The sequence below is a fragment of the Podarcis gaigeae genome (assembly GCF_964106915.1).
Source record: "Podarcis gaigeae genome assembly, chromosome: 13".
Lineage (NCBI taxonomy): Eukaryota > Metazoa > Chordata > Lepidosauria > Squamata > Lacertidae > Podarcis > Podarcis gaigeae.
In genome coordinates this window covers 3485838-3505163 of record NC_139689.1, presented here as the reverse complement: position 1 = coordinate 3505163, position 19326 = coordinate 3485838, and the positions used below count along the sequence as shown (strand labels likewise).

At 47.4% G+C, this 19326-nt stretch overlaps 2 protein-coding genes across 5 annotated transcripts in view; both read left to right on the top strand.

The window, feature by feature from the left end:
- Positions 1-222: 222 nt before the first annotated feature.
- Positions 223-19326, top strand: part of LOC310828982 (asialoglycoprotein receptor 1-like) — a 44053-nt gene continuing 24949 nt past the window's right edge. The window contains exons 1-3 of one of the 4 annotated variants that reach the window (XM_083707111.1): positions 241-295; positions 3802-3905; positions 5714-5839. In XM_083707111.1, coding sequence (XP_083563237.1) covers positions 3836-3905; positions 5714-5839 — 196 coding nt within the window. In that variant the 5' untranslated portion in view covers positions 241-295; positions 3802-3835. Of the gene's footprint in view, positions 296-3801; positions 3906-5713; positions 5840-19326 lie in introns of all 4 variants that reach the window. The other 3 variants (XM_083707110.1, XM_083707109.1, XM_083707108.1) reach the window with 3 other exon arrangements.
- LOC310829038 (asialoglycoprotein receptor 1-like) lies at positions 5971-18234 on the top strand. Its single transcript, XM_083707196.1, has 6 exons — positions 5971-6066; positions 7266-7337; positions 10341-10433; positions 11457-11608; positions 16032-16138; positions 17901-18234. The coding sequence occupies exons 1-6, from the start codon at positions 6045-6047 to the stop codon at positions 18049-18051; spliced, it is 597 nt and encodes a 198-aa protein (XP_083563322.1). The 5' UTR covers positions 5971-6044; the 3' UTR covers positions 18052-18234.

Here is a 19326-nt window from a genome sequence, read left to right as displayed (position 1 = left end):
GAGGAAACGTAATCTTGGCTTCTATGCTTTGTTTGCTTTCTGGTTCCCCTCTTTCGGCTCAACTTCCACTTTTCAAAGAATGCCTGAGGGTGAACTTAGCCCCAGTTCAACTATGGGGGGGGGGGGGAACCCAGAGGTTGGGCTTCCCCTCATGTCACTGCTTTGCGGTTTTGGAAAGCTCTAAATATGACTGTCCCAGGGGAGAAGGAAGCACATGGACCAAACCCACAAGTGTCAGACGGACGACAGACACCCCTGACCCACCCCTGCCTGAGAGACAAATAACGAAGCAAAGGTAGGATGGGGGGGGGCTCCTAATCCCAGTTTGGACCTGCTGGGTGCCACTCCAGGAAACTGGGATTGGGTGGGCGATGTCTTCACAAATTCTCATCCGCAGAGGGTGCCTTTTGGGGCAGGACTTCGAAACAGACTTCAAGACGAGGAGCAAGGGGGGTGCTCTGTGAAGGGAATAAGGGGGTGTCCTCACAACTCTCAGCACCTGAAGAAAACGACAGCTCCCAGAATCCTTTGGGGGAAGCCAGGGCTGTTCAAAGTAGTCTCATAGCGCTTTTTATTTTATTTTTTTATTTTATTAACATAAAACACATACATATACATTTACACAATACACAACACACTACCTAATTTTCATAATGTAAAACATACCGACATTACTCTATATAATACCTACCTATACTATACATGGGATGTGGGTGGCGCTGTGGGTTAAACCACAGAACCTAGGGCTTGCCAATCAGAAGGTTGGCGGTTCGAATCCCCGCGACGGGGTGAGCTCCTGTTGCTCGGTCCCTGCTCCTGCCAACCTAGCAGTTTGAAAGCACACCAGTGCAAGTAGATAAATAGGTACCGCTCCGGCGGGAAGGTAAACGGCGTTTCCGTGCACTGCTCTGGTTTGCCAGAAGCGGCTTAGTCCTGCTGGCCACATAACCCGGAAGCTGTACGCCGGCTCCCTCGGCCAGTAAAGCGAGATGAGCGCCGCAACCCCAGAGTCGTCCGCTACTGGTCCTAATGATCAGGGGTCCCTTTACCTTTACCTTTAAGAAGGTAAAGAGTAACAACGTTTGGAATGCAGTTAAACTTTGTTTGTGTCTACAATAAACTACACTCTTCTTTGTTACCTTGAGAACCTGACTAAGACTAAATGATTTTACCGGGGAGGACCTGGTTGGTGGCAGCAGATTAGTGGTGTACGGGTCAATAGTCTGTGAGACGACCAGGGGCTTCACAAAGACCTTTAAAGCCAGTCTTGTTGACATTGTGAAAGAGCTTACGGGAATGGAGTAGAAGTCAGGGGTAGCACAGAGATGACCCACACCAGGCAGCACCCAAATCTCTTTGGTGGCCCCTGGTCTGGCCTGTCCGTGTGCCAGGGCTAACTCCAGATGTTTTGGGCGTTGACTGCTTTTCAGGGCTACTGTACCTTCAATTAAAAACTTGCCCTCTTGGCAGCTGGCTGAGTCGGATGGGATTCATGGTCTGAAACAGTTGGAGGTCACCAGGGTGGGGAATAATAATAATAATAATAATAATAATAATAATAATAATAATAATAATAATTATTTATTATTTGTACCCCGCCCATCTGGCTGGGTTTCCCCAGCCACTCTGGGCGGCTTCCAACAGAGATAAAAAATACACTAAAATGTCACATATTAAAAACTTCCCTGAACAGGGCTGCCTTCAGATGTCTTCTGAATGTCAGGTAGTTGTTTATCGCTTTGACATCTGATGGGAGGGCATTCCACAGGGCGGGTGCCACTACCGAGAAGGCCCTCTGTCTGGTTCCCTGTAACTTGGCCTCTCGCAGTGAGGGAACCGCCAGAAGGCCCTCGGAGCTGGACATCAGTGTCCGGGAAGATCGATGGGGGAGGAGACGCTCCTTCAGATATACTGGACCGAGGCCATTTAGGGCTTTAAGGGTCAACACCAACACTTTGAATTGTGCTCGGAAACGTACTGGGAGCCAATGTAGGTCTTTCAAGACCGGTGTTATATGGTCTCGGCGGCCGCTCCCAGTCCCCAGTCTAGCTGCCGCATTCTGGATTAGTTGTAGTTTCCGGGTCACCTTCAAAGGTAGCCCCACGTAGAGCGCATTGCAGTAGTCCAAGCGGAAGATAACCAGAGCATGTACCACTCTGGCGAGACAGTCTGCAGGCAGATAGGGTCTCAGCTTACGTACCAGATGGAGCTGGTAAACAGCCGCCCTGGATACAGATTTGACCTGTGCCTCCATGGACAGCTGTGAGTCCAAAATGACTCCCAGGCTGCGCACCTGGTCCTTCAGGGACACAGTTACCCCATTCAGGACCAGGGAATCCTCCACACCTGCCCGCCTCCTGTCCCCCAAAAACAGTACTTCTGTCTTGTCAGGATTCAACCTCAATCTGTTAACCGCCATCCATCCTCCAACCGCTTCCAGACACTCACACAGGACCTTCACCGCCATCACTGGTTCTGATTTAAAAGAGAGGTAGAGCTGGGTATCATCTGCATACTGATGAACACCCAGCCCAAACCTCCTGATGATCCCTCCCAGCGGCTGCATGTAGATGTTGAAAAGCATGGGGGAGAGGACAGAACCCTGAGGCACCCCACAAGTGAGAGCCCAGGGGTCTGAACACTCACCCCCCACCACCACTTTCTGAACACGGCCCAGGAGGAAGGAGCGGAACCACTGTATGACAGTGCCCCCAGCTCCCAGCCCCTCAAGACGGTCCAGAAGGATGTTATGGTCGATGGTGTCAAACGCCGCTGAGAGATCCAGCAGAACTAGGAAACAGCTCTCACCTTTGTCCCTAGCCCGCCGGAGATCATCAACCAGTGCGACCAAGGCAGTTTCAGTCCCATGATGAGGCCTGAATCCCGACTGGAAGGGATCCAAATGGTCCGCTTCTTCCAGGCGTGCCTGGAGTTGTTCAGCAACCACTCGCTCAATCACCTTTCCCAAGAATGGAAGGTTTGAGACTGGGCGATAATTGGCCATTGTGGCCGCATCTAAAGATGGTTTTTTAAGAAGCGGTTTAATAACCGCCTCTTTCAGCGGGTCTGGGAAGGCTCCCTCACGGAGGGAAGCATTCACCACCCCACGAAGCCCATCGCCCAGTCCTTCCTGGCTAGCTTTTATAAGCCAGGATGGGCAAGGATCCAGGAGACAGGTGGTTGGCTTCACTCGTCCAAGCAGCCTGTCCACATCCTCAGAGGTAACAGATTGAAATTGATCCCACACAACTTGACCAGACAGGACTCTAGCACTCTCCCGCCCCGGCCCTACTCCCACGATTTTATCTGCAAAAAATTTTGCAAAATCATTGCAGGAGAACATGTGGCCCGTACTGGGCCCCGATGTTACAGGTGGTTCCGCTAAATTGTGAACCACCTGAAAGAGTCTCCTGCTGCTGTTTTCTGCAGATGCAATAGAGGCGGTGAAGAAAGTCTTCTTCGCCGTCGCTATCGCCACTTGGTAGGCTCGACGTTGAGCTCTAACCTGTGTCCGGTCGGTCAGATTCAGAATGAGTTATCCGCCACCGGCGCTCTAGCCGTCTCAACGATTGTTTCATTGCCCTCAGATCCGTGGAAAACCACGGGGCTCTCCAGGCTCCATGCAATCGGAGTGGGCGCTTCGGAGCCAAACAGTCAATAGCCCTGGTTAACTCCACATTCCAGCGGGCCACCAGGGAATCGGCTGAAAGGCCATCAACATGGGATAGGCTAGCTCCACCAGTCCTTTAACTTCATCCTGCCTCTTCGGTTACTTCTCACCTCCTTCTGCCCTCCACACAGGCATCTCTGACCCAGTTCTGGAGCCCGATTCACAATGAGCCGGGACTACAACGACCTTGTGACTATGAGTGAGGAGGGTGACTGTGAAATTCAGCTCCGAAACGGTATGTCGGACAGGTGGGATTTTGACGTGGGCAAAGAGGGATATGGGGAAGCAGGTCTACATAGGGAAAGGCTAATAATAATAATAATAATAATAATAATAATTTATTATTTGTACCCCGCCCAACTGGCTGGGCTTCCCCAGCCACACTGGGCGGCTTCCCAAAAAAATTAAAATACTGTAATACACCAAACATTAAAAGCTTCCCTGAACAGGGCTGCCTTTAGATGTCTTCTAAAAGTCTGGTAGTTATTGTTCTCTTTGACATCTGGTGGGAGGGCGTTCCACAGGGTGGGTGCCACCACCGAGAAGGCCCACTGCCCGGTTCCTTGTAACTTGGCTTCTCGCAGTGAGGGAACTGCCAGAAGGCCCTCAGAGCTGGACCTCCGTGTCCGGGCTGAATGATGGGGGTGGAGCCGCTCCTTCAGGTCTACTGGGCCTTTGAGGTCATTTAGGGCTTTCAAGGTCAGCACCAACACTTTGAATTGTGCTCAGAAACGTACTGGGAGCCAATGTAGGTCTTTCAAGACCAGTGTTATATGGTCTCGGCGGCCGCTCCCAGTCACCAGTCTGGCCTGTCTCCTTCTGGCCTGTCTGCTAATAATAGCCATGGGGTCCTTGTGCAATGGCTGAGGACCAAGGAAGTTAGTGAAGCTAGCTCTGTTGATCAGTGCCTAACTTCCTGAAAGAGCAAGGATTAGTTTAAGATTGATTACTTCCAAGAAATGAGCACACCATACAGTCACATCCAACACCTACAAATCCACTGCAACTCTAAAATGTAGGCGGACTCCCCACTAGCCTGTTTCTCTGGAATTGGGATAGGGGTTCCTTGGGGCTACTGTGCCTTCAGTTAAAATGTTCCTTCCTTCTCTCCACCACATGCCATAGTAGCTGTGAGGTCTTTTGGCACTTCCTGCTGAGTGTCGCTGAGGGATTATAGTGATTAAGGTAAAGGGACCCCTGACCGTTAGGTCCAGTCGTGGCCGACTCTGGGGTTGCAGCACTCATCTCGCTTTATTGGCCGAGGGAGCCGGCGTCCAGCTTCTGGGTCATGTGGCCAGCAGGACTAAGCCGCTTCTGGCGAACCAGAGCAGCGCACGGAAACGCCGTTTACCTTCCCGCCAGAGTGGTACCTATTTATCTACTTGCACTTGACGTGCTTTCGAACTGCTAGGTTGGCAGGAGCAGGGACCGAGCAACGGGAGCTCACCCCATCGCGGGGATTCGAACCGCCGACCTTCCAATCGGCAAGTCCTAGGCTCTGTGGTTTAACCCACAGCGCCACCCGCGTCCCATCCTTATGCCATATAATTATGAACTATTACTGATCACGCGATAACTAAGAATTTGTAAATCAACAAATCAGTATGGCAAATTCAGCCCACACTTTCCCCTGTCTCATAATCTTTCTGCCTCTGATCCCTGTCTCTTCTCCACCTCCTCTTCCTCTCAGACTCTGGCCTGCTTTCCACCCTTCCTTCGGTCACCCTCTTTCTGAGCTTCCCCTCCATCTATGAAGTCTGCTCACTCCCCTGCCTTCCCTACAAAACTCCTCCTTTCCTTTAGGGCCTGTGTGAAACCACTTTCCCCCTGAGTGACAATTTCCCCTTCCCTCAAAGAAACTGGCCTGCAAACATTCAGACCGTTTTTGCTGCTTGGTTGCATGGAATGCTCATAAACATCACAGCGTTGCAGCCAAGTGGTGTCAGAAGTGTCAAGCAACGTTGACAGATAAATTACTGGAGAAGATCTAAAACACAAGCTGGAGTTGAGGGTGGATTCCTGACCGATGTCCCTTCTCCTCAGCTTCCCAGAAACGCTCCCCGGGCCTATCATGGAGGCAACGAATCTGCCCCACCCGTCGCCTGGTCCTGATCCTGCTGGGAGTGGGCGCCATCCTCACCATCGCAATCATTGTCTTTGGCGCCAAAGGTGAGTGCTTCATCATTTGAAGGGAAAACGTTTAAACCTGTTGTGGCCTCCAGTCTGGATTGCTTTAAACGAGGACTGTGTAGATCCAGGAGGACATGTCATATGTTCTTATGTCCTTACCCCCACCACAGGCAGTGACCACATCTCTCAGTTATTGGGATTGAAGGATGAAATCACAAGCATTAATCAAAGTGTTGGTGAAGGGATGGTCGCTTCCCAGCACAAGGGTAAGTGAAGGCAGCATTGTGGGTTCAAAGGAAAGTGAAACCTGTTCTTTTTTTATTTTTAAGAATATTTATTAAAGTTTTCAATAATAATACATTAAAAATCAAAAAAAGAAAAAAGAAAATAACAGAAATACAAAAATGAAAATAATTAAAAAACACGCAAAATTTCCGTTACTTATTTCCATTAACTTATTTCCCAGACCTCCTCATACCTCCCTTTTTTTGTATTCCAATTCAAATTGTTAGTTCAGCAAATCCTTATCAATAAATTATTAACCCAATTCTAAACCGTTTTTCCCCATATTCTCTTAAGGCATTACAGCTGGAAACCACTTAATTTCTATCCAACATCATTCTAACATTCATTAATTTTGCAATGTTTCTGTAAATAGTCTTTAAATTTCTTCCAATCTTCTTCCGCCAACTCTTCTCCCTGGTCTCGGATTCTGCCAGTCATTTCTGCCAGTTCCATGTAGTCCATCACCTTCGTCTGCCATTCTTCCAAAGTGGGTAGATCCTGTGTACTTTGCAATAAGTATTCTTGCTGCTGTTGTAGCATACATAAAGAAAGTTCTATCCTTCTTTTCTTTTCTTTTTCAATATATATATATTGAATATATATATTGTTCTTTTCTTTTTCAATATATTTTTATTATTTTCATTAATAAAACATAAAATATAACAACATTACAATAATCAATCAAATGCATTTACTCCGCTCAGTTCATGACTTCCCTCCCTCCCTCCAACTGGTTTCCTGCTTCCTCATAAATTGTACACGCCTTTCTATTGTCGGTTTCTGTCCTTTAATACATATCCAATCCTTCTATTGTCTATGATCAGATACTATTACTATACAGTCATACCTCATGTTACGTTTGCTTCATGCTACTTTTTTCAGGTTGCGTTCCGCGGCGACCCGGAAGTACCAGAAAGGGTTACTTCCGGGTTTCACCGTTCACGCATGCGCACAAGCGCCAAATCACACCGCGCACCTGCGCAGATACAGCGCTTCAGGTTGCGGCCTTTTCATGTTGCGAACGGGCCTCTGGAATAGTTCCTGTTTGCAACCAGAGGTACCACTGTACTGTGTTGCGGAATTTATGTCAGTTCTGCTAGTGTCTTCGGCTTTTTACAATAGCCTCCAACAATAGCTACCTTTTTACAATAGCTACCAACCCCAATTTGTGCATTTGCAGAGGCAGACACGGAAGCGAAAATGAAGGACCTGGAGGGGAAGGTCAAAGAGCTAGCAGAGAAAGCGGAAGCAGGTGAGTTGAGGAGGGACAACCTGGTGCAAAATGTCTCCAGGGAGAACTTGGGCAATCACTTTTGAAGGCAGCAATACTTCTGAATCGCTCTCGTGCTCAGATCGTGTTTGTGGGTTTCCCTATTGAGGCAACTGGGAGGCCACTGTGAGAACAGGATGCTGGTCTAGGTGGGCCATTGGCCTGATCCAGCTAAAGGCTCTTCCTATGTCCTCTCCCCAGCATCTTAAAAAGCAGAGACATCACCTTGCCGACAAAGGTCTGTATAGTGAAAGCTCTGGTTTTCCCAGTAGTGATGTATGGAAGTGAGAGCTGGACCATCAAGAAGGCTGATCGCTGAAGAATGGATGCTTTTGAATTCTGGTGCTGGAGGAGACTCTGGAGAGTCCCCTGGACTGCAAGAAGATCAAACCTCTCCATTCTGAAGGAAATCAGCCCTGAGTGCTCACTGGAAGGACAGATCCTGAAGCTGAGGCTCCAAGACTTTGGCCACCTCATGAGAAGAGAAGACTCCCTGGAAAAGACCCTGGTGTTGGGAAAGATGGAGGGCACAAGGAGAAGTGGACGATGGAGGACGAGATGGTGGGACAGTGTTCTCGAAGCGACCAGCACGAGTTTGACCAAACTGCGGGAGGCAGTGGAAGACAGGAGGGCCTGGCATGCTCTGGTCCATGGGGTCACGAAGAGTCGGACACGACTAAACGACTCAACAACAACAACAACATGTCCTCTCCCAATGCTGACAATCCTCCACCTCCAGGATGTAACAAGGCAGCAGCCTGGAGCCCCTGCAGATGTTTTGTTATGGGAACCTGCGAGCAGGATCCGAGCACGAGAGCAACTCTCTCGTCCTGGGGTTTCCAGCAACTGGTGTTCAGAAGAATCACTTCCTCCAACTGTGATGGGAGAGCGTTGCAATCCTAGTTTATAGCTAGTAGAATGTATGCTAGGCGGGTGTTGAAAAATTTCATTTGCTGCATCATATGGGGAAGTTTCAGGAGGGAGGAGAGCAGGGGATATAAACCTTTTTCTTTTTATAAATGATATTTATTAAGTTTACCAATTTAACGATCCAATAAAAACCACATTCAATCATTCCAAATTAAAATACAACAAAACGGCCAAAGAAGCATGCCAAATTATAAATCTTTGGGTGACTTCCCATGCTCTGAAGTTCAGGGAGTGATGATCTAATATCGTTAACGCATCCTTAATTAGTCAGATAGACCCGATAAACAGAAGAGGCAGGAATGAAGATTTGGAGATATGCTTCAGAGGTCCAGACTATGGGGAGCCCGGAAAAATTAATTACAATTGGGACTATATTTTGGTGGGTTTTTTAAAAAAATTATTTTAAATTGGATTATGATTCAGATATCTTGATTGGCTGTTTTTACTGGATTAAAAAAAAAGATAGTCCCAATAAACATTTCTGATGTTGATCCTTAATTTATTTTTAACAGTTCGTTTAAACAAGCGGGTCAGTCCTTTGTAGTTCTGTGTGAAATATTGTTCTGTAATCCAACGTTCTCATCCACTTTCACTTTCTTAATGTGTCTTAATGTGTCACAGCCAAGACTGAGAGAGATGTCGCCTTTTTTGCCATTCACGCTGGGCAGATATCCAGAATTCCCTCCTGTCATCTTTTTCCAGCTGCTAGCAAGTTGATGTTTCTGTAAAAAAACGCCACAGTTCCCATCATAAATTATTTTTTATCATTCCATTAAAGGTCTTTGCCAGAATCATAGTTCAGATTTCACACAGTCAATTTTGTAGCTAAACCACAACAATAACGACAGCAAGATGCTCTTTCAGCCCCGCTTGCTTATTTCAAACCATCCTTCGGGGAAGATTTGCCGAATAAAACAGCAAATGTGAAATATATAAAGAGGAAGTAATGGAGGCTCGCTTCCTCCAACATACCGATAGTTGCAATGTAAGTCCTTCTCTAGGTCGAATCTTTGGCACCTGGTGGCTGAATCAGTTAGCAGAGTACTTTATCTCCCCTAGTTCAGAGCATGTCTGTTAGTTAAGTCCGAATTTTATCTTAAAAAAGCAGGTGTCCGCTGCTCATGGTGACAGCTGTGGAGAGTTGCCAAAACTCACGGTAAAATCCACCCAGCGCCTCCTGCCCCCCCCCACATTCCTTCAGAGTGGGCGGCATGTATCGGACGATCTATGGGTGAAGAGTTGGGGGCATAATTACCGTATTTCTCGCTATATAGGATGCACTTTTCCCCCTCCAAAAGTTAAGGGGAGATGTGTGTGCGTCTTATGGAGCGAGTGCAGGCTCCTTGGCTTCAGCAATAGCAATGCAAAGCCTCCAAAGCGCAGAGGGAGCGCTCCCTTTGTGCTCCAGAGACTTCGCGTTGCTTTCGCTGAAGCCTGGAGAGCGAGGGGGGTCAGTGCGCACCAACCCCTCTCGCTCTCCAGGCTGTAGGGATAGCCACCTGCAGCCTTCGGAGCGCAGCACGGGTTCCCGATGCGCTCCGCAGGCTTTGGGTTCCTTTTGCTGAAGCTGGGAGAGCAAGACTCTCCCGGCTTCAGCAGAGAGGGAGAGCTGGGCAGCGCCCCTTCAGCGAAGCGGGAGGATAAATGGAAGGGGCTCCGTTTCTCCTCCAGCTTTGCTGAAGGGGCGCTGAGCAGAGAAGGGGAGATTTTTTTTTCTTGTTCTCCCCCTCTAAAACAAGGTGTGTCCTATGGTCGGGTGCATCCTATAGAGCGAAAAATATGGTACTCCCACTCATATTATCCTCGATTAGCACGAAAAGGCTCCACTGGAATGGGTACAGCCATTTGCCATGGCAGACTAACAGGAAGTCCCGATAGAAACCTTTTTCCTGCTTCCGAGATGGAATGGGTATTCCTGCTCATCCGTGGAGCCTTTGACGTTTTTGCAAATGTTCCTGATCTGTGTGCATTTCTCCCTCTGAAAGTCAAATGTGGCTGCCTAAATAGCCACCCCCCTTTTATGTTTTTTTCCCTCTCTCTCTTCGCTCTCACCAGCCAAGACGCAAATCCTGACCCGGTTGAAAGACATGCAAAAGAGCTTTCGACTCATGTATTGCGAGCTGGAGGATTTCAAGAACAACCGAACAGGTCAGGAGGGGGGCAGCCGGAAAGCAGGTGGGGTGGGGGGCTAAAGAGGTGGGATGTTCTCCCCAGGGACGCTCAGCAAAAATGTTCCTCTTCAACCAGGCCTTTGACTGATTAATATTCTATAGCCTTTTAAATGTATCTGTTGGAGGGGAGGGTATCGTTTTGCTGTTTTGTTTCATTTAGCTCCATGTTTTTATCCTGTGTTCATGTTTTTATCCTGTGCACTACCCTCAGATCTTAAGATGAAGGATGGTATAATAATAATAATGATGATAATAATAGAATCCATATACTGCAGTGTACCCAGATGTCTCAGGGCGGTGCATAGAACAAAATCAAAATATACAAATATATATATAAATATATATCAAAATTAAAACAACAACCCAATAACCCCCCAAAACCACATTTTGAAAGGGCATAGGATAATAATAATAATAATAATAATAATAATAATAATAATAATAATAATAATAATATAATACATCAGGCATTAAAAACTTCCCCAAAAAGGGCTGCCTTCAGATGTCTTCTAAAAGTTTGGTAGTTGTTGTTCTCTTTGATATCTGGTAGGAGGGCATTCCACAGGGCGCCACCACCAAGAAGGCCCTCTGCCTGGTTCCTTGCAACCTCACATCTCACAGGGAGGGAACCCCCAGAAGGCCCTCGGAGCTGGACCTCAGTGTCTGGGCTGGACAAAGGGGGTGGAGACGCTCCTTCAGGTCTACTGGGCTGAGGATGTTGGAGAATTACAGTGCCTGTTGTGGCTGTAGAGACTGATATGGGAGAGATGTGTTTTGTTGCAGCTGGGGTGACCGAAGGTGTCTGGTTGTGCTGCTGCAAATGTACCGTGGCGTTTCTTCTCTCTGTGCTCCTCCCTTCTCTAGTCACTGCTGGGGATACATGACCTGATAGTCTGTCTTCTGGCTGAAATCAGTGGGCGTCCGCTGTTTCATTGGGTCTATACAGAGTTTGACTGTTGCTCCCTTTATCTTCCTCCCTTTGTGTTGTCTGATCTCCCAGCTAACCCAAAGGAATGTTGTCCAAAAGGGTGGGACTTCTTTCGTAAAAGCTGTTACTGGGAGTCTGGAAAGAGTAAATCCTGGGAGGAGGCCAAGATCAACTGTGAAGTCCAAAATGCCCACCTGGTGATCATCGACTCCATTGAGGAACAGGTAGGTGCCCGGTGGGTTTTGTGTTGGAGAGAGCGGTTTGGAAGAGATGTGTAGCAGAGTTAGCACTAAAAAAATGTAGTATAAACACCGACAACTGGGAAACACTGGCCCGTGAGCGCTCCAGTTGGAGAACAGCCTTTACCAAAGGTGTCATGGACTTTGAAGACACTCGAACTCAGAACGCAAGGGAGAAACATGCTAAGAGGAAGACACACCTGGAAAATCCACACCGTGATCGACTCCCACCCAGGAACCAATGTCCCCACTGTGGAAGGACGTGTGGGTCCAGAATTGGCCTCCACAGTCACTTACGGACTCATTGTTAAAACCGTGTTTATGGAAGACAATCTTACTTGACTACGAGGGGTCGCCAAAGAAGATTGCTCTAAGCACATTGAAACTTGGTTAAATTTACACCTGCCCACTTCCACGTTTAAATAGATGTTCCCCACAAAAATACCTAGGCTAGAATAAATCACAGGTGCTTGGCTTTGCAAATATGTGAAGGTTTTACTCACAGAGTTCCAGGCATAACAGCAAACAAGTCACAATCTGTTGTAACGCAGTTAAAGCAAAGAAGAAAAAGATTCCAAAGGATAAAAAAGGGAAAAGATATTGGTTTCCTTACAAAAGAATTACACCGTCTTTGCATTAGCAAAGATGCAGGCAGCAAATATCTCATTTTAGAGAGATGTTTCATTCACTTGGTTTTTATACAGCTGGGAGCCACACTGCGTGGCTCCTTTATTCCAGAAAGGCAGAGAAAGGGGTGGGTGGGGAAGCAAAGGCTGATGGGAGCCTATTAAAAGGTAAAGGGACCTCTGACCATTAGGTCCAGTCATGGCCGACTCTGGGGTTGCGGCGTTCATCTCGCTTTAATGGCCGAGGGAACCGGCGTACAGCTTCCAGGTCATGTGGCCAGCAGGACTAAGCCACTTCTGGCGAACCAGAGCAGCACACGGAAATGCTGTTTACCTTCCCGCCAGAGCGGTACCTATTGATCTACTTGCACTTTGACGTGCTTTCAAACTGCTAGGTTGGCAGGAGCAGGGACTGAGCAACGGGAGCTGTCCCCGTTGTGGGGATTCAAACCTCTGACCTTCTGATCGGCAAGTCCTAGGCTCTGTGGCTTAACCCACAGCGCCACCCGCGTCCTTTTGGGAGCCTATTGAGCTCCACCTAATGGCAACTTGAACTCAGGGCTCAGGTTAATCCTGCTGTTCCAAAGGGTGGGACATCCTTCAGAAAAGCTGCTACTGGGAGTCCCGACTCAGGAGGCCAAGACTGACTGCGACACCCGAGACGCCCACCTGCTGATCATCAACTCCTATGAGGAACAGCTAGGGGCCTGGGGATCTTGCAGGTCTGCCCCCTGCCCTGTGTGTTTGATGATGGAGAGAATAAAATCTGAGAGGCTGCCTCTTTTCTGACAGACCCTCCCTAGTGTTGAGATCAGCAGGTGGGGGCCTTCTTGAGGCCTGTGATTTTCTGCGGAAGGACAGATAACAGATTTTAATCACCGGGCGGAAATGATTATGGGAATTACTCCTGCCTGCTGTATGTTCAGAGTGGGACACGGGTGGCACTGTGGGTTAAAACACAGAGCCTAGGACTTGCTGATCAGAAGGTTGGTGGTTCGAATCCCCGCAATGACGGGTGAGCTCCCGTTGCTCGGTCCCTGCTCCTGCCAACCTAGCAGTTCAAAAGCATGCCAGTGCAAGTAGATAAATAGGTACCACTCCAGTGGGAAGGTAAATGGCGTTTCCGTGCGCTGCTCTGGTTCGCCAGAAGTGGCTTAGTCATGCTGGCCACATGACCTGGAAGCTGGACGCTGGCTCCCTTGGCCAATAAAGCGAGATGAGCACCACAACCCCAGAGTCGGCCACGATTGGACCTAATGGTCAGGGGTCCCTTTACCCTTTACTGTATGTTCAGCAGTGTATGTTGGGGAATACTTTGGGACCCTCTGTGCATTCTCAGGAAATCTGATTTAGTTTCATTTATCGGAGTGCCTACCCTTCTGAAACACTACAGGAACCAAAACGCAGCTCTCCGACTTTTGCAAAATGCAGCTTTCTGAATTTTGCAATATTCATCTCTCTCTCTCTCTCTCTCTCTCTCTCTCTCTCTCTCTCTCTCTCTCTCCCTCTCTCCCTCTCAAATGGAAATCGCAGCTCTCTGAATTTTGTCATTTTCAGCTCTCTCTCGCTCTCTGTCTCAGAAATCGCAGCTCTCTGAATTTTGTAATGCAATTCTTTGGCCAAGTAATACCCGCAAAAATGCACATACCAGGCTAAAGTGAGCTGGATGGTGATGATGACATACCAGAATGCCCCGCGTTTGGGAACTGTGGCGATCACACAAGGTCCCTGGACATTTCACCGTCTATTGATCCCTGTTGTTGTTGTTGTTTAGTCGTTTAGTCCTGTCCAACTCTTCGTGATGCCAAGCACTCCTGTCTTCCACTGCCTCCCGCAGTTTGGTCAAACTCATGCTGGTCACTTCGAGAACACTGTCCCACCATCTTGTCCTCCGTCGTCCCCTTCTCCTTGCGCCCTCCATCTTTCCCAACATCAGGGTCTTTTCCAGGGAGAACAAAAAAAATTCCTTCCAGTAGCACCTTAAAGACCAACTAAGTTAGTTCTTGGTATGAGCTTTCGTGTGCATGCACACTTCTTCAGATACACTGAAACAGAAATAGACTATTTAATAGCTCATCGTCTAACATTGTGTATGCCATCAAATGCCAACAGTGTCCTTCAGCTCTCTATATTGGACAAACAGGCCAAACCTTACGCCAAAGAATAAACGGACATAAATCTGACATCAGGAATCACAAGACAGAGAAACCAGTAGGAGAACACTTCAATCTCCCAGGGCATTCTATACAAGATCTGAAAGTAGCTGTTTTACTACAAAGGAATTTCAGAAATAGACTGGAAAGAGAAGCTGCTGAATTGCAACCAAACTTAAAACCATGGAGAGACCTGGTCTGAACAAAGACATTGGATTCTTATCTCATTATACATGACAAAGCCATTTTTCACCTTCTCACCCCTTGCTTTTTCCTGTAAGACCTATTGCAGTCGTTAAGAGTCGTCAACAGGCTCATCACAGCTATCTGCCAATCACCCATTCCCACCACCCTTCTGAGTAATACCCCTCCCCACCTTCTCACTATATAGAAGGGTCTGGTAACTTCTGTTTCAGTGTATCTGAAGAAGGTGCTACTGGAAGGAATTTTTTTTGTTTTGACTATGGCAGACCAACACGGCTACCTATCTGTAACTTTTCCAGGGAGTCTTCTCTTCTCATGAGGAGACCAAAGTCTTGGAGCCTCAGCTTCAGGATCTGTCCTTCCAGTGAGCACTCAGGGCTGATTTCCTTCAGAATGGAGAGGTCTGATCTTCTTGCAGTCCATGGGACTCTCAAGAGTCTCCTCCAGCACCATTGATCCCTGTGCCACCACTTTATTTCTCGCTGCCACCACCCAGGCCCTACCTGGTACAATACTGAGTCCAGTCAGGGTTAAATTGGAACATAAACTTCTGTTTATTTACTGCAGTTTAACAAATGTGTGGTTTCATAAACGGTATTGGTCAATTACAATCATGGGGTGCCTATCCAGACCTATAACTTCCGCTACCTGCTCTCACTCACTAAACCACCTCTCAGATATTTACTTGTCTTCCTAGCCCCTAACTGTTCCTGACTCAGCTTATTTTGCTATACTAACTCAACCTACCCACAGGCTCTATCCAAATTCATTCCCACTCCAACCAACCTCCCAATGAACTCTGCCCATCACCCCTCCCAGAGTTGGTTTTATAGTCCCTCTGACTCCACCCCCCTGGGTTCTGATTGGGTAACTTGTTTAACTATTTCACCTCCAGCACTCTCATATGTTAACGTCACAGGAACTTTAATATTCCCCTTGCAAAATGGCGTTGAAAATGTGTCATTAGCGCTAGCGTACTCATCAGTTTTCATTGGGGTTCTCCAAAAATTAAAAAATCGATGTGGAAATGTAAAGAACTGAATTTAAGACGGGGGAAACTGAAGGGTGCTTGATTACAAAAAACTGGCCATCACTAATCTGGATTTGAATTGGAAGATAAGTGAGATTTTAGAAAACAAAAATTGCTGAAGAATTGTTATTTATCATTTAAAAGAGCGACTATAAATTACATGATAATTTGCTTGGAAAAATGTATTGACAATGTAAGTGTGAACGGGAAACGTGAGGAAGTCCAAAAAGGTTTGAAAATTTGTTAAGACAAAAGGAATGTTGTTTATTATTTTTGTATTTTTTATAAAAAACCCTAATAAATATCTTTATAAAAAAAAAATAAGATGGGGGAAACTGAGAGCAAGTTAAGAGATCCTTCTGTTTCCCTCCCCTCTGTGCTTTTTCCCACGGCAGCAATTTGTGGCCGTCCGTGTGCGCCCGCAATATATGTGGATTGGCTTGACTTACACCAGCGGGAGCTGGACGTGGGTGGACGGAAGGCCCTATACATTTCGCCAAGGGTAAGTTCGCGGGCGGCAGTGCGGCCAACCCATAATGCAATGCGGGGAATGCTAGGGGCTGGTGCCGTAAAGCAGCAGGCGCCGCCAAAGCCCTGCTGGAGCAAAGACTTTGTCCACCTTCACACCATACGTTCAAAGCCCTGGGGTACAGCTTTAAACAGTCCTGGCTTCCCCCCAGAGGATTCTGGGAGTTGTGGCATGTTCGGGAGACTTCCGAGGAAATTACCATTCCTCTCACAGAACTACAATTCCCAGATTTCCCTGGGAGGAGAGGTTGATTGTTAAACCACTCTGGGAATTGCAGCTCTGGGAGCAGAATAGGGGACTGTCTGCCGGGTCTGCCTCCTCTCCTCCCTCTTCCCTCTGTTGTTGTAAATTATTATTACAGTGGTGCCTGGCAAGGCGAAATTAATCCGTTCCGTGAGGCTCTTCGTATAGCGGTTTTTTCGTCTTGCGAAGCAAGCCAATTGACAGCTTAGCGGATTAGCGTTATTAGCGGTTTAGCGGCTTTTAGCGGATCAGCTGATAAGCAGTTTAGCAGCTTAGGAAAAGGGGGGGAAGGGGGGAAAACCCGCGGGAACTCGCAAGACATTTTCGTCTTGCGAAGCAAGCCCATAGGGAAATTCGTTTTGCAAAGCGCCTCCAAAACGGAAAACCCTTTCGTCTAGCGGGTTTTCCGTCTTGCGAGGCGTTCGTCTTGCGGGGCACCACTGTATTATTAATTCAATTTATACACCTCCATATACATGGAGGTCTCAGGGCAGTTCACAACAAGACCACAAGAAAGAAAATCAAACCAAAATTCACCTCTGTTGTTGCAAATTATCATTATCATCATCATCATCATTATTATTATTATTATTATTATTAATTCAGTTTATACACTACCCTATACACAGAGGTCTCAGGGTGGTTCACAACGAGACCACAACATAGAAAATCAAACCAAAAGCAGTAATCCAATAACCCCCCCCCCAAAAAAAAGCCACATTCTAAAAGGGTGTTGGATGTCAATAAGATCAACCAAAGGCCTGGCTATAAAGGAACGTTTTTGCCTGGTGCCTAAAGGTGTATAATGAAGGCACCAGATGAACTTCTCTGGGGAGAGCATCCCAAAGATGAGGAGCCACTGCAGAGAAGGCCCCGTTCTCGTGTTGCCACCCTCTGGACCTCTCGAGGAGGCGGCACACGAAGGAGGGCCTCAGAAGATGATCTCAGGGTCCGGGTCAGTTCTTGAGGTACTGCGAGGCGGTCCTTGAGGTACTGCAGTCCTGAGCCATTTAAGGCTTTATAGATCAAAACCAACACTTTGAATTGGACCCAGAAACTAACTGGTAGCCAGTGCAGTTGGACCAAGATCGGTGAAATATGCTCAAACCGTCTAGCTGCTGAATTCTGCACCAGCTGAAGTTTCTGAAGCAAATTATTGCGTAGATTCTCTGGGCCCCACCCCCTGTGACATCACTCCAGGACTTCACCAGGGGCCATCCCTAAGACTCAGATTTAGGCCCTGCAGTCTCAGGGTGTGGGGTGCTCCTGACTTGGGAACCCTAATTTGGGGCAATGGTTCATCAAAGCACATGGTTTTAACCTCCGCCTGAGCCCCTGTCCCTCTGGACCTAGAATTTCAACCTCTGAACCCCTTTGCTAAGTAACCAAGTAGATTCCGCGCTCCTGCTTTCCGGAACTGAACCCGGAGGTGGTTTAGAGGATCGCGACCTGTGTCTTCACCTCTCCTTTCCCTCCCCGTGCCCCTGTCTAGGGACTGGGTTCCAGGTCAGCCGGATAACTCTTCCAGCCACGGACTTTTGGGAGGAGAGAACTGCGTCCACTTCCACAGCGATGGCCGCTGGACCGACGACCACTGCTCTCTCGACTTTGGCTGGATCTGCGAGATGGAGATAACGGATTAAGGTGGCAGAAATAGGGTGTAGCCAGGATTTATTTTAGGGGGCCCCAGAACCGAGTTACCTGCAACGCAATTGGTCAGTTAGTTAAGTATTTTTATTTATTTACTTGATTGGAGGGCAGCTGCCCCCCCAGCTATGCCCATGCGACAGACGTCTGACCTCCAGCTCCATGAAACTTAGACCCCAACCAACCCCTCTCAACATGGTTCTTAGTAGCTGCCAGATATTCTATTGCCCAAAATGGGGAGAGAGAATTAACGGACCTGGTTTTGGTACAAAAATGGTTGCAATTGCTGAGGAGATAACCCACAAGATGCGGGTGATAAAAGGCAAGGAATAAAGAGGACCGTTTTCTGCAATTTGGTGGGGTTTCGTATCCTACCTTTCAGATCTGCTTGAATCCTCCCTGGCACCCAAAAATGAAATTTGGCTCTCCAAACCCATGAGTTCGTTCCAAACTTTTTTCAAAGAAGGCCGGATTTGATGAAGTGAAGGGCCGTGAGTTGTTGAGGTTTTTTTAGGATTGAAGTTGTTGAGGGTTTTTTTTTTTAGGATTTTACCCCTGCAAATAAACTGCCACAGGGGCCGGATTAGGCCCCCGAAACGGACTTTGGACATGCCTGGTTTAAAATGTAGTACAGTATTCACTACCATTGTGTAACTGTCTCACTGATGATTTCCCAACTTTAGGTGTTGTCTCTTTCCATTGGCTATTGTTTGCATGAAATATGAATAAAACTTTGTAATTAAAAAAAATATATTACACGTTGGTGGAAGAAATTCGATTCAGTTCTCATCTAAAGACAAGCCTGCCAAAATTGCACATGAAACAAAATACAGCTATCTGTCAATATTACATTATTTTTGCAGTTCTCCACCCAAGGAATATGCTCACAAATGCATATGCTATGGTAAACTTTCACACTTGTTATAGAAAAACTTGGGGTTGGCTTTTACAGCCCAACGCCCTATCGAGGAGCTTTGTATCCCCTAAGCCTATTATCAGTCGGAGAAGAAAGGATGGAGGCAGGATTCAGTCAAAGCAAAGCAGATCTTTATTTTTCTGTTGCAACAGAGTGCCCACCTTGCACCTTGCAAGGAGGTGAGGACCCAGAACAAAGGTGTGCAAGAACTTTTAAAGACTTTAGAAACTGCCCAAACCCCTAGCCAAAGACCACCCCACACATGCCACAGAAAGAGGCGGTCTACAACAGAAATTTGAGTGCATGCCTTCTCTCCTGTCAGCCAAGATACCTGGTAATGGTCACCAATTACCTG